This window comes from Cupressus sempervirens, chromosome 1 (genome assembly GCF_028749045.1).
Source record: "Cupressus sempervirens isolate cs-2001-9-10 chromosome 1, ASM2874904v1, whole genome shotgun sequence".
In the NCBI taxonomy this organism is placed as follows: Eukaryota; Viridiplantae; Streptophyta; class Pinopsida; order Cupressales; family Cupressaceae; genus Cupressus; species Cupressus sempervirens.
The window spans coordinates 888,940,796-888,956,528 of NC_143118.1; the positions used below are offsets into that span (position 1 = coordinate 888,940,796).

The 15,733-nt window shown below is 37.6% G+C and overlaps 1 protein-coding gene across 5 annotated transcripts in view; it reads right to left on the reverse strand.

The window, feature by feature from the left end:
* Positions 1–15,733, reverse strand: part of LOC149580705 (putative inactive purple acid phosphatase 27) — a 184,824-nt gene that overhangs the window by 33,516 nt on the left and 135,575 nt on the right. For 4 of the 5 annotated variants that reach the window (XM_089792954.1, XM_089792974.1, XM_089792959.1 and 1 more), the window contains exons 10-12: positions 13,059–13,170; positions 12,632–12,820; positions 12,473–12,553 (exon numbers count right to left, since the gene is read on the reverse strand). The exons of the other annotated variant lie outside the window; for it this stretch is intronic. In XM_089792954.1, the coding sequence (XP_089649080.1) occupies positions 12,473–12,553; positions 12,632–12,820; positions 13,059–13,170 (382 nt within the window). The remainder of the gene's footprint in view (positions 1–12,472; positions 12,554–12,631; positions 12,821–13,058; positions 13,171–15,733) is intronic. 5 annotated transcript variants of the gene reach the window in all.

Here is a 15,733-nt window from a genome sequence, read left to right on the forward strand (position 1 = left end):
CCAGGATGCATAGATTTGAATTCAATCCACCAACTAGTGACTACCCAGATGCTGAAATGATTTATCAAAAACTTTTATCCAATACCCAGATGCCAAAATCTGTTATGACAATTTCTCACAAACCCTACAGGCTGGCAGGATGTAAGCTCTGATACCACTGAAAGATCCCTGATGGATCTCTGCTACAAATCTGCTGTAGATTTATTTTATTTTTGTTTTTTCCTGTTTATTAATGTTTTATTGTAGAACTAGACAGAAATGCAGAAGAGTTTGTTTGTTTTTGTGTTTTTGATGGTTATTCCACATAGAAATGAGAAGTAGCAAATGGAAAGAAAAGAGTTTGAAAATAAATAACAATATGCAGTAAAGTCAGAGTTGATACAAATCGTACCAGGCAAATCTCTGAATTATAGAGCCAAATAAAAGATCCAGTACATTTCCTCTAACAATGACGCCACAACTGGCTGATGAAAACGAGCTGATAAGATGCAAGAATCTGCTGCTAAGTAACCGATTTTTCTATATATCCAAGTGCTGCAAATGACAGAGTACGGCAAGAAATGGCAGTGTACGGCTGCTAGAATTCACCTCCCATATGCCAAAGAACATGCCCAACAAAACAAACTATAGGCCCAAGCTGAAGTGGCGTCTACCTTCCTCCTGAATACTGTTGAAACTACTGACAAACCAATACCCAATGCTGCTGAAGATTACGTCCCAGCCAGCAATTACCCTGGGGTTTGCATCCCAGAATGCAAATCGCTCAAGCAGAGCAAATCTGAAAAGAAGTGTTTGAAAAATATGCATAATCATGAGAAATGGAGCCCATCTCCTTATAACCCCTTGCAAAGCAATTTGAACCCTAAAGTGACCCCCAATTGGCGTTGGCTATAAAAAATGAATTAAATTTTATTTTAAAGTGACCATGTCACTAGAAAATGACCTTTTCCACCATAGTAATAAATCCGTTCACCGAATTGCCCTGAGACCAAAGAGGAAGATTTAGAGAATTTCAAGACCTTTCCAACGAGCTATCATAACATGGGATACACATCTAGATGAGGCCAAAATTCTCTTATTACTCCAAACTGGCTATTAACTTAGCCTTATTTAAATATTAAACGCTAACTTAGGAAATATTAAAAATATAACCCAAATAGCCACAAACTGCCCAATTGACATCACAAACCATAAAATCATCTTGTCACCTGTCTGTGACTGAAGTCGGAAATCAAGGATCCTCTGGCAGTCTCATCCCTAAAATCTACGGATGCTCCTAAAATTTAGGAAACAAGCCCTATCCCTCTGAAACTGAACCCAAAGGGTCATCTCATGGAAACCCAGCCCTGGGCATGATCATACCTCCTAAAAAGTAGGAATGAACCCCATAAATGTAGGAACTGCCTCCTAAAAACAAGGAACGTCACCCAACTGATCAATACCCACCAGAAAACCAAGTCCCCAACACGGAATAACCATACTGGGTCTCTATCCAACCCTGTCAGCCTACAAGACCCCATAATAAGCTGACTCGCATGTCTCTGTTAGACTGAGCTAGAGTGGGGACATGACACTCCTTTATAGGGGGTTCAATTTCTTGTTCTGAAACCTGTTCACCTGCAGGGGAACAGGGTGCAATCTTGTCAATATCAAGGGATGGTAACACTGAGCTAGAACTAGTTGAAGCCATCTATGGAGGATGCTCTATTTCTGTCAACCTCTGTTGTCTTTTCATCTTAAGCCATGCTTTTGTTCTATCGATGATAGAAACAGTTCTTGCATGTAGTTCATCCTCTTCTGGCTTATCCCAATCCCAATTGGATATGGTAAAAGCCTCAACTTGTTCCACATACATGGGGTCTAGAACCTCTTCATTCTCAGCCTCATCAATTCCAGAGACTTTCATGGGAAGCCTGTATTCTTCAATTTTCCATATAGTGAACCGTGACCACAACCTCTTTCTTACTTCATGCTCGTCTTCATAGTCCACCTAGTAGTCTTCTACATGAGGTTCATGAGTAAATGAACGATCGAGTTCAAAATAGGTTTTGGCGAAGTCCTTGCTATCAAACTTGGGTCTAGCAGAGTGAGACTGTAGATTCATAGTTTTCAATTCTTCCTTCGGATCGAAAGCATCCTAGATAATCTTACAACGGTAGTGGCCTAGCTCAATGGGGAAAATATATCTAGATCCTTTTCTGATTTTACAACTCTTGTCTACCTCAACAATCTATCGGCACACTTCAATCAAGGCATACTTATCTAGGCAATATCTTGGTAGCTTAAAGAGTTTTCCCTGAAACCCTCTAGTCCTTAGGTAGGTAAATTTAGGAAACTGTATAAAATAGCTACCATAAACTGCAACCAATTGCATGGCCTCTTCTTATTGCCTCTTGTTTTCTTTGTCCTATAGCCCAAACACTAATCTGGAAAAAAAGGTGTCTTGAACTCTTCAAAAATCTTCAGAGTTACTCTTCTACAATAACAGGTAGTAATCATATATGGCCATGTTATCAACCCATACTACATGAGGTAAGCCCTCCCATTGCCTGCAACAAGCTAAATCATAGAATAGTTACGATGACATATAAAACCCTTAAATTCTTGACACCTAGGAAAGCTCTTCATGCAGCCTATCTGCAAGAATCTCAACCCAATCGATGTACTTATCTTCACCAAGCACAACCTAGATGAAGAAATACATCTAGTTCTCCCACAAGAACGTATGTTGATTTCCCTTCACCTTGTTCAAAAATATGATTATATCTTTGACTTCTCGTATCATATGTTCTCTGGGTAAGGGTCTCGGTAGGCGAGAGCCACCCTTCTCCAACTTCAATAACCAATTCTTAGTGATAGCACTATTGAAGTCTTTAGAATTGGTTGTAAACTGGGAGTATGACAAACTAATAGTCCATTCCTGATAAACTTCTCTGAGTGGAATCCGTAGGACTCCCATCATGGTAATACCTTTCACATATACCAAGACTTTACCATTATAATTTCAAATGCATCTCTCGGTCGCATCATACTTGTCTCTATATTTTAATACCAACTCAGGGCAAGGGATAGCTTTAGGAAATCCAGCGGCTTGCATAAGACCACTTTCAAACACACGTTTGGCCATAGAACCAAGGCCAACATTCTTGAATCTAGCTACTACCTTCTCAATTTCTTCATTTACTAGGTTCGTGCCTCCTAACTCTGGTAGAAAATTCATTTAAAGGGCCAGGCTTCTTCTCTTTAGGTAATTTAGACGTGGGGTAGCCAAGGGAGTATACAAGTTTCAACACACAAAACCAAATAGTATATAGAAAGAAACCAAACAATCTTTTGAAACTACAGAAAGAAACAAAAAGAAGAGGATTTAGGTAGAGAACGCAGACTCACCATGTTTAAATTTCACAAAGATCTCCTGACATAGACACACCTTGCTATTCACCCTCAACTCCAAGCAGACCCCAGATTTGCTTCTTTCAGAAAATTATGGCATTTGCCGGAAATTTTTGGTAGTACATACCTAAAGAACAAGTTCACCAAATGATCAATGAAACTATCAGCATGTCATGACTTCTTACTAATTAATGAGTGCCTTCATTTCCGCACATATTGAACTTTATTCCGCTATCACCTTAACTAATCATCATTAAATGAATGTCTTTTCTTCTTTCCTGGAAAGATTTAGAAGCTTTGTATTGCCACATGTCTATAGGTGGCCAGCTCTTTGAGCCTTCAAACTTTGAACTCTCGAACCATAAAATGATTGGTTCAAGATTCAAGTTGAGTCCGCCAGGAAATGTTGGGATAAAGTGCTCATCAAAATAGGCACAAAATGATTAAGAAAAGGACTCTTAACATACTAAACCGTGAACTTGAACTAACCTAAAGTGGTTCAAGGTTCAATTTCAATAGCGTACTAAAATCCGCTATAAAATACAACACTTCATGTCGGGTGCGTAAGAATAAAACGACGAACTAATGAACTAATAGGTTAAAGATTCAAGTTCAAGGTTCTAACTTGATAAAGGCTAAACTTTAAGAAAAGCTTCCTGACATTAGAAAAGGCGACTTTGAACCTTTCAACTTTGAACTTTGGTTCAAGTTCAAGGTTCAAATTTCTTCTTCAAGGCTCCTCTCGAAGACTCGAGAAATAAGAAAACCAAGTTCAAAATGTGGTTAACACTATGTTTGGCTTTTCATGCTCATGGGAATCTGTGTGCAGTTATTGGTTTATTTTCAGCATGGTTGTTGGTAGATGTTTCATGGTGATTGACACCTATTAGATGCTTCTTCTCTCCAGTTGAGAGCCACCCCCATTATTAGATAGTTTGGATATCCATTCATTGCATATCAATTTCAGGGAGTTGTACCTACCAATTCAGATATTGAGCTGATTGATAGCTCGTTCAACTATTATTACGGGAGAGGGCTTTTGCAAGAGTTAAGTCAATATTATAGAAGGGTTGAATTTGTTGACTAACAGACTTATGGTGACTCTGCTAGGAAAAGATTTTTAGTGTTGGTGTTTTTCTTTGTCTCTTCCTAAATTTGAAGGTGCCTTTGCTAGAAAAAGGCTGGCAACTCTGTTTTTGTTGAAGATCTCAGAAAATGAATCAAGACCAGGCTCAACAAAGAAATCTTCTCAAGTTAAAAAAAGGCTTAGACCATAGCTCATTCACTTGTTATTACTAGAGAGGGTTTTTGCGAGGGTTTGAGTCAATATTATAAAAGGGCCCAACTTGTTGACTAACACAACAATAAAGAGTAGTAATGGATCCTCTTTTCACAAAGATACTCAAGTGCAAGAGAAACAAGCTAAATCCATCACTTCAAGTCCTCTTTACTCTCCTAGATCTTGTCATAACCATTATCATATTTCATTCATGATCTATCTTTTGACATAACTTTCAGAAAAGATGAACATAAGCCTACATCTTCCCAACTTACCAAGATGGATATGAATAATGATAAAAGGATCAAGAATCTACCTACAGAGATCAATCCTCCTATTATCCAAACCTACACAACACCTTTCAATAAAAAACATAATGCAAGCCTTTTACCTTCCATATCAAAGACATATTATGAAGTTTGATACAACATGATCTCTAAGCGAGACTAAAGTAGACAATACCTTGAAAGAAGGGAAAGGGGACTAAAAAACCCTATAGACCCTCCACCCTTGCAATGTACTAGAGAAGGCCTAGGATTCACAACTCGAGAAAATATTGTTCATAACCTAATTCAAGGCGATTTGATCACTTGTTTGTTACCTAAACACAGAGGAAAAAATAAAATACAAGAAAATCTTGCTCGTATCATTAAGTCCAACTACAAATGCATCAAATTATTGATATTGGTACTATAAATGTAGTGTCTCGGCACTTCCTTCGCTTAGTATGTTGCTTCACACTATGTAGACTTAGTAGTTTACCTTATTGGAGGCTCTTTGTTTTATATGGTGCTATTGTTTTCATATATAAGCTTACTCCATGAGCAACTTGATTGTCTTTAAAATTGGGTGACAAGGGTTATCTCCTCAATATCCTATCATTTCTAAGGATCCACTTAGTTCGTTGAGTGGTATTTGATTATGATATGATGTCCTTTCTTGCATTGCATTGCTTGTATTATTTCAGGATTCTCTCTTCTCCCAGGGGGTGTATATCCTTGATTACAATCCCTTTCTTGATTAAAAATGTATGTCTATGATAAACAAATTCCTCTCTTGGGACCAAGAGTGTGTCATCCTTCATCAAGAAGCCCTTTGAATTGCAATAGGAAGAGAGTAAATTCTTGATCTGCTTCCCTTCTTTTGGTCAATGATGTTATCCCACCCTCTTCTACTTGTGCATCCTTAAAAAGCATCCCTTTACACTTGTTGCAAGATATCTTTTTACAATTATCTTTTTTTCCTCAAAAGAGTTATGCCTATTTGGCTTGGATTGTATGTACGTTGTTGCTTAGAGGATATCTTCCTATTGTTGAAGGTGTTATCTTTGTTCTTATTTTTGTTAAGATGCCACCATAGCTCTATCATCATCTTAAGGGGGGGGCATATATCCCTCCTTCTTTCAAATATAGCAGATTTCCTTACATATGATGCTTTACTTGGTTATCCTTCACACCATTTATAGCAGATTTCCTTGCATAGAATACTTTTTTTGGTTATTCTTTATACCATTTTTAACAGATTTCCTTCCATACAATGCTTTGCATATTTATCTTTTGCAGCATTTTTAGCAAATTTCCTTGCATACAAGATTTTTCTTCATTATCCTTATGATGGGTTGACTAGCATAACACAACTTGTTAGACTATCAACTCTCTCTTTGCACCAAAATCTCTTGAGATGAGTGGACCTATCATAACACAACTTGCTAGATCATTTTTGACTCTTCCATCTCTTTTGTCTCATGGATCACAAAACAAAACTTGTTGTCCATTGGAATCATGGTGTCTTGTCTTATCTTTGATGTTTTATCTTGCTCTTTCCATGTGCCTACATGAACTCTTGCAATAACATTCAAAGAATGATATTAGTGGTTGAGGCAATTTGATTATTGAAGTTTCTTCAACTAGTTGACTTAGAGCCTTTTCTTAGCACTAACCCCCTATAATTTGTCTTTTCTCTATGCAATGTACCCTAAAGATGAGTCCCCCCGAAATCCTGGGTGTGCCCGAAATGAGGACTCACCCAAGCCACAAGGACAACATTTGACCTCCCTAGTAGCATTACCATTTTCTCCTCTCACCACCAAGAACTCATGAATGTCCTAATGTTCCCAAAATGTTGAGGGAGCCTGAGCATCCCTCAAGCATCCTAGGGATGCCTAGGTGTCTCCCATTGCAGCTACTTAAATAAATGTTTGAAAAAAAACACATTTTCAATTGCCTCTTTCGTTCCATTTGCCAAATCAACAATTTAAATTTTTATGTATTGTTGAGTACTCTAGTTTCTAATTAGTAATTCGATATTGAAAACTTCAATGTTCTATGTTCAAGTATTTAGTATTCTAGAGTTTAGTATTCGGCATTTTACTTCGTAATAGTCTCATACATATTTTCATAACTCACATTTTAAGTACCATATGCATTGCATATAGTTTATACACCTCACCCTGTCGTCATCCCAACGGTGACTTAAACATGGTTTTGTATGACCTTGATGAGTTAAGATCCTAGGTTTTGGGGGGCTTGTTTCCTTGAACTTGGTAATGTCTTATATCTTTGCAGTCTTGCACATGTCTCTCTCTTTCTTCTACTTTACTCTTAGTCTACACTCCATGAGTACATGTATGTGCCCAACAAGGCCAAGTTTCGGAAACAGGGACGGGCGGATGGGTATGGGATGTCCCGCCCTCCCCCAACCCCCAACTCTGAAAATTCGCAAGAAACATCCCAGAAACTTGGGGACATTAGGAATTTTTTTTGGAGACATCTATATGTCCCAAGGATGGTTGGGGACACCTTGGAAGTCTCTAGGACAGTTGGGTGTCCCCGATTTTATAGACAATATCAGCACTCATAAAATATTTTTCTTTTCTAATTTTAAAGTGGGCCCCTCCTTCCAAGTTCACCCTAACATGCTTATTATTGTTTGGTAGTTAATTCTTGCTATTTGGGGACCTATGATTAGTATTTGACAACATTATGTTAGGAATTATGGAATTAATATTGCTGTTATAGTCATGCTACACACTCATAATTATATAGAAGACTATTTGCAAGGTGTTGGGAAAGTCTAAAAAGTGCATTATAGACCTAGAAAATGCTCATTTTCTAGCAATACATCAGTGCTAGGTTGGTCTTGGGTTGATCTGGGTCCTTTGTGGAAGATATGGTGAACATTGGAAGTTGCATCAAGATACCGTCTTACTATAACATACCTATATCATAATCATAACTGTATAGAGGACCTTTTTGTATTAATCAGTCCACTTATAATGAATTGTAAGTGTAGTTTCAGAATTAAATGATAGTAGTGTGTTTCAATTTGAAAGATAAGTCACTGTTCTTTTTGCTATTGAAAATGAATTCTAAATTGTGTTCTTGGGTATATTTCAAATTTTTATATTATTATTTTAATATTACATGCACATTGACAATAATTCCAAAATTATGAACGCATTATAGCATATTGAGCATTGAGTTTGATTATTGAAATGTTGTATGTTAAGGTTCCATGATGTTTAAATGGCATGGCTTATCCCATAGTTCAACTTCTCCTTCTCTGCCACTTCTTGGCGAGGCCAAAAAAAAAATTTCTCAGCAAATATCGGAGAGAAGTCGGCAACTTCTCGAGAATTAAAAAATGACTTTTATTTAATTAAAAATGCATTTTTTCAGAAAATTCAATAAGTAGATGCATGTATTGAGTTAGCAAATGAGTAAACAAACCAAACAAGATGATCTAGATATATATAAATGCAATAAGTAACAAAATCGCATCCTCATCTGGAATGCCGATGTAGTCACAGACTCTGAACTCTGAAACAAGCTACAAATAGTAAATACTGAATTGTCTTTGTCAAAATATAAGCAAATACAAATGTCAAGTTCAATATGAAACTATTCTGATTCTACATCTTCCTCTTCCCCATCCCAGTAGTTTGGAAAGAGGTTCGAATCCACTCCTAATCCACTGGAAATCACTACAAATCAATGCCAAACACTTGGTGCTACTCCAAAACCCTTCCCCACCCAAGACGCCAAACACAACAAATGAAACAATGAAATGTTGTTTTTTGTAACCACAGGTTTATACTAGATGCCGCCCATGCGAAAAGTCCAAGTTATCACGAGAAATTGGCGATATATTGCCGACTTCTCGCGGCGATAAGTTGAAAATCTCGACACCCTAATTTGGCGATAAAAACTAGAGTTTTCTCGCCGCCTGAAACTTTTCGCAAGAAGTTTACTTATCGGTAATAAAACGGCGATATTTTAATCTATGGTTTATCCATTTCTTCATATGAATGTAATGTATATATGCAAATTTTCCTATATATTTTATATTTTTGGATTTTCCCTATATATATACAAAGTCATCCCCGTTTTTCGTCTCCCCCCACCCCCTCGTCCTCTAAATCGGCAAAAAAAATTGCCATCCTAGAAACTCGTCCTGCTGTCCCTGTCCCGAAAATTTGGGGAACATAACTTTTAGTATGGGTAGGCCCATACTCTTGCAAAAGTGGGAGCGAAATGTAGCCTTGTGAATTGTATCCCTATGCAATTTCTTGCTCACTTAGGTACCATTTTAGCATGCATGGTCTCCTATGCCCAATCCTGTTCATTTTGGCTTGCATTGGTTAAAATTTGAACATCACCACAACATTTGGGACCTCGAGTCCTAATTTTGGTCACTATTTGCAATACTATGTCTCTATAATCCAAGCCCAAATTCAAACCTCTAATGACTAGTTTATTGGGGCAAGAAAACTTATTTTGTGTTGACTTTCTTTGAGCTTCTAAACCCAAAATGCTAGGGAGAGGCGCACCTACCCATGCCTCTTATGCTTTGTTTTGTGTTGGAACAAGATCTTGTGCTGGAAGCTCCGATTCATATGCCTTTTCATAAAGATCTAGCGAGAGGGACCTAGTTCTAATCCCTGTGGCAGAGCCATATCTATAGTTACGCTTGTGAAGGCCTTCTCCTGTATGACTGCCATAGGTGTTTGGCATACACTTGCGATGTTCAAATAAATAGCAGTTTAAAAGAACAAAAGAAAGATTATCCCTACTCATTTACATCTATCTATCACACTTCCACATCAAGCTCAAGCACTCAAGCATTCAAGCATTCTTCTTCAGATCTAGCATTACGGCAAGCTTCAACAACCTTCATGCAAGCGTGTCTTGATAATTGATTTTCTTTAGGTCTTGTGGAGTCATATTACTGCATCAATACTAGTGATCATATTTGAAGTGTATTGCATCAACAAGGTATAATATATTTCAATTCTCAGAGCCTCTGCTACATATTAGCATGCTTTAATTTCCATTTCAAGTATTTCAATTTCAAGGTTAATTCCTAAAGTAAGGTTTGATCTAGGAAACCCCCATCAACCCAACAAATTCACTTCTTTTTATGCAAGCGATACGTTACAAATGCATGGATCTAGGTATAAATTGAGAATCAAAAGATCTAAAGAACCCCATTTTTACAGATCCAAAAAGGTCGGAACTCCAATGCCCCGCTCAACATGGTCTAGGACTATGCTGCCCCAGTCAATATAGTCTAGGACTCTGCTACCACACTCACCAAAGTCCATTTGATTTTCCTTAAATTTCGGCTACAAGTTCCTCCTATCCATATTTTCCAAATCTACTGCTAAAGTGTACATATTTATCTTTGTGTTGTGCATGCTGAAAACAAACATTATAGTATCTTTTGCCCTAGCTTTTGCATTCCTCTTTCATAATTACATAAGCATTTTCAACTCATTAAAAATTACTGTTGAATCCTTTTTGTGCTCAAAATCTTAAGCCAGTTGAATCAATCCTTTCTCAATGTATCAAAATGGAAATAGATCTGGCTTCCTAGTTTGCCTCAACAAGCTAGCAAACTCTATTTCCCCACATTATAGCTGTATATGAGAATGTCATCAAAGAATACCAACAAGAATTTTCTCAATTGCTTGTTGAAGATATAGTTTATACATGACTAGAATGTGGTGGATGCAATGGTCAGTCCAAAGGGCATGACCAAGAACGCATAGTGTCCATAGCAGCATTTGGAAGTTGTCTTATGAAGATCTCCTTCTAGCACCCAAATCCAGTAATATCCTAAACTAAGATCTATATCCGAGAAGTAGACCACTCCATGAAGCTCATCCAACAATTCATCAATCCACATAATTGAATACCTATTCTTGAGTATCTTCTTGTTTAGGACCCAATACTTGATGCACATCCCAAGGTTCCCATTCTTCTTCTTTCAAAACAATTGAAGATCGGAAAGGGCTACAAGTAGGCATGATGTGCCCCATGTCTAGTAGCTTCTGAATTGCCTTCTCAATTTTATCCTTGAACTTCTGGGGATGTCTGTAAGGAGTGCTGATGAATGGTTTGGTTCCTTCTACCTCTTTTGTGTGCTAAAAATAAAGGCACCCATTGCACTCTTATGCTTGGTACAAGAGTTTGAGTCAAGGTTCTGGTACCACTGAAATATCCCAAGTACATAATAGCAAGAAAAACATAATCAACTGCAAGATGCTTGAACAGAAAATGCCACAACTGAATTTTATTCAGATCTGAAACTGATTAAATAGCTTAGAAACTGAGAATATGTGCAACTTGGTCTAAAAACCATAGCCTGTGTTGGAAAGAACATAAGGAATGATGAGGGGATGGATTGAAAGCTCCATTCAAGTTTAGACTTCTACACAGATTGCAGTCATTGATTACTTCTTGATTGCAGCAATCAGTTAATAATAATTCTCCATGCACCAATTCTGCTCTCCGCCTTGGCTCAAGGCATCACATTGGCTGGTATCTTCTTTGATTATAAAGGAATTCCTCCACAATCACCTCTTCCCAAACCTTTCTTTTAGGATCAGATGCAACCTCCCACACAACAGTGGCAATCTCCAATGCTCGAGGGTGGGAACTTGATTGAGTCATGTGTGATTGCCTCAAACTAGATGGCATAGCTGTTGGGCCTCATGAATGTCCATGGTAGCAATGTTATCAGTGCTGTGACCTCTGAGAGTCCTTTCTGTTGGTTATATGTAGCTAAGGTTTACTGGTGTCTTAGTCTCTGATCATGCAATCGGAATTACCATATCTCACCAAATTGTATCTTGTTGATATTCCAAGGTGAGCTCGTAAGTGTGATAACTTGGCTCTCCACAATTCTGTCCTCCTTGAATCTGTCCTGGATGTGGAACTGTGATAATTATAATCAGCTCACTACTTGCAGCTTTTTCACTGTCTTCTTGTTTGTTCTTGCTCCTCATGAATGACTCAATCCTCTGATCATTAATGCCTGCAATTTTCTCTCCATAAGGAGACTTCACAAAATTGGCTAGATGAGAGGAGAGGACTAGGGAGGTGGTCAACCTCCGAAACTCAGACACAGCAGAATTCCAATCATGGAATCGCATAAGAAAATGCAATATCGATACCTTAAGATCTCCTCCAAGGACTGAATATATAGAAGCTTCAAACAATTGCTCCCTCCCACATCCATGACAAGTCAGCCAAATATTTGAATTAAGTGGCCCCATTGAATTTATTACCTCAAAGTATCAGCCCAATATCTACTGCCCATAATTCTATTGCAATTACTTATAATCCAACGGAATATGAGAAGGGCTAGTGAGAGAAACCATATAGGTCTGCACTAAGTAAAGGGGGACATGACAATGCAATGTAAGATACTTATGATTAGTTTCTTAGGATGTATTTGGTTTTCTTATGCAAACTTTACATATAACAGCTGACCTTGAGAAATTTGTAGAGAACTTGCCTGTACAAGAAGTTGTCCAGCAATGGCATGTACCTTAACGTACCCAAATTCTGAAATGCGTACTAAACTCCAAATTTTTGGCTGCAAAAGTTTTAACCAATTAATATTGTTTGGTAATTTCATATGATCTGCAGACAAACAAAAACTTATCATATATACCATTGCCATGAAAGAGTCAAGTGCAAATCCAGACATTCCGATGATGACATGCACTGGAGCATAGTACTTAGAACTATTGTAGTTGTCAAACCCATTACGGTCCCTTGTCGGATAATTTAAGCACTGGCTGTTATTCACAGCACAGGTACGTTCATAATTGTGTACATGACCCCACAATGCCAGGTCCACCTACATCACATATGGAAAGCACCTTAAGAAACATGCACTACACAAATATTTAGCCAATATCCCTATCCAATATTAATATCCTAAACTACTTATCATTTAACCTGGAAAAGTTCTGTCCAGGACTTTTTTGAATTCCAGAAAAGTTTGCCATTAAACATCATGAAAAGGAACACAACCTATTCTGGTTAGGCTCCAAAGTTAAAAGACCATCCAGACTGAAGCTATATTTTAAACATACCTGGTGAGATAAGAGGAGAGGTTCAATCACTGATCGAAAGTGAATGTCCACTGCTGGAATTAAGGTGCTGAAAATAAATCCTCCCTCATATGAAGAGTACTGTGGCCTATGACTGACACACATTTAAAAGTTAACATTTTTCAACCAGTCCAATAGAAATGGCATCACTTAAAAAAGTTTATTAATTGCAAATTAAAACAACACATTTCCAAAAAATGTATACCTATTGTTTCAGTTAAACAAAAAAAATTCAACAAAAAGAACTTGCCCAATAAACGGTACGAGATTTAGATCCATTGCAGAGTATTTTATGCAATCCTCTTGCGTCCTTTAAACATTGCACTCAGGATTCCTGTTATTTCTGTTTATTGTGAAAATCAATGTGATTTTTTCATTTGTTTGTTCAAAATATTCCACTTACTGCTCTGGCAATTCTGTAGATCGATGTGATTTCTTGATTTTTTCCTATCCCTTCAATTTGTGACTTAATGGTTAGTTACTAGTTAAGTATATTTCTGATAATAACCTTTCTTCATATAAATGAAAGTGAAGGTACCTGCACACAACACGACACAATTATTTTCACACCAAGTTCAAGAGATTAACCTACTGAATATTAAATAAGATGAGCTCAAATGATAAAAGCATGGGACTTGTAAAGGGAAGCCTAGGTTCAGGTTCCCTAGAGACATTATAAAGTGTTCAAAATTCAAATTAATCAAATACCACATCTGATTTACTAGCTCTGGTATTCCCCAATAGAAAAGGGTAGGTAGACAAGATAGGATGCTAGTGTTGGCGTGAATAATGTATTTTATCTAACCAATTCACCATTAGGTCCTATTAACAAGTTGAGTTTACTGAGGTCCTAGGAGTCAATCTAGAAGTCCAAGTTGTCAATTAGATCTTATCTTGTCTTATCTTGACATTTACTTCTTGGTTCCCATGTCATTAAGGATTTGTCATGTGATATGCCTCATTGTACAGGATTAAGACATATCACTATCTTGTCTAACCCTATCTCTCGACCTTGCCTATATAAGCAAGCATTTTCTGTAGAATTTGTACGCCCAATATCAATCTAATCCATTTTGCCCATATTTAGGCATTATTTTGCTCTGGCTGTTTAATTCCGGAAGACATCTTTTTGGTTTTACAAGTGATCCTGGAGGATTGAGTCCATTCATGACTCTAACATTGTGTCACAGCTTCAGATCTGCAAGCTCCTTCTCATATCTGGGAGATAATCAGGATTTATCTTTTGCTGGCCAAATTTCCAAGCACATTGGACCTCGCCACTTAGGTTTTTGCTGTGGCCTTCTATTGCAAGTTCATTTTGGTGTACGCTGCCGCAAATCCAAGCTCACCACTGAGTTTGAGGTGTTCAAGAATGTTAGATCCAACTTTTATTTCACTCAATTTGGCAACTGTATGATACAGTTGCAAATGGGATTTTGAAGCTCAGATTTGGCAAAGAGAATTTCTTGGAGCACTTCTAGCCAAAATGCATGCTGCCATTGCATTTAAAAGACACAAAACTCCCTATTTTCATATTACATTTGTTCCTTTGCAAGAGTTTTATTGTTGGCAAATGTTTATTTTGCTAGGAGGGTAATCATGTAATGTCCCATCTCTAATCCTATGAAAAATTAAGACTAATTACTCCAACATTTAATTGCAAGAGCCTTCCTTGTATTAATGATGTTCCAAATTAATTAGAATAGTGGAAACTTAAATATCACTTATCTCGATCATTATATTTTTAGGATGCGTACTTCTTCATTAAACCTTTACATCTTGCATTCTATGATGACATCTTTATAACATACTATTCTTAATCCACAGTGATGATCACTTGGATTATGTTGGAGTGCGAATGTATTGCCACCTTTGTATAGTTCTATATGTTGATGGGTTGTTATAGCTATGCTTGTTTTTCCTTGTAGAATGACTCCTCGAATGCAATGAAGATAATCAATGCATGCACCCTATTATGGAGATTTGAGAAGGGCACCTAGATATCATTCTCTCAAGTCTATTAAAACCTTCTTTTGAAATGCGAACCACAGTCTAGTCCACTAATTTCCTTCAGCTATAGATTATATTTTTGATGTAGAATCATACCTCTGCGACCTCTACTGTGACCACGACCGTGACCTTCCTTGCGGTCAATCATGGACATTAATCCTGCGGGCTTCTGGTGCATGTTGTGGGTTTGGTTTGGAAGGTTTTTGCGAGCTTCACTGTTGTTTTGTGGGTGTGTCTGCTTGTTTTATATTGGTTCGACATGATAGAGGGTGCTCAATCTTCTTCTTCTTTTCGGATGAGCATTGCCCTTCATGTGTGGGTTTTCTCTCTTTGTGGGGTGTTGCCGAATCTGTTCTTGACCTTGCTCCCAACATCGACATCCGTCCGTCTGTTCTTGTTGTGTCTGATATTGCTGTATTGACGTGTTTGTCCAGGGTGAACTCTTTGCAAGGGGTGGTTGTAACCTGGTATGTGTGTTTGATAGACCTTGACGGCTGGGATCTTTGTGTCCGCTGCATTTACTATTGTTAACTCCTTTTCTGCTGCCTTGTCCTCTCTTCCTGGATTGCAATTTGTATGTTTTGTAGGTTATCACTCTTTACTGGTTTTCTGCTCTTTTCTAGCTATGGCAAACTGTAGCGACTCCT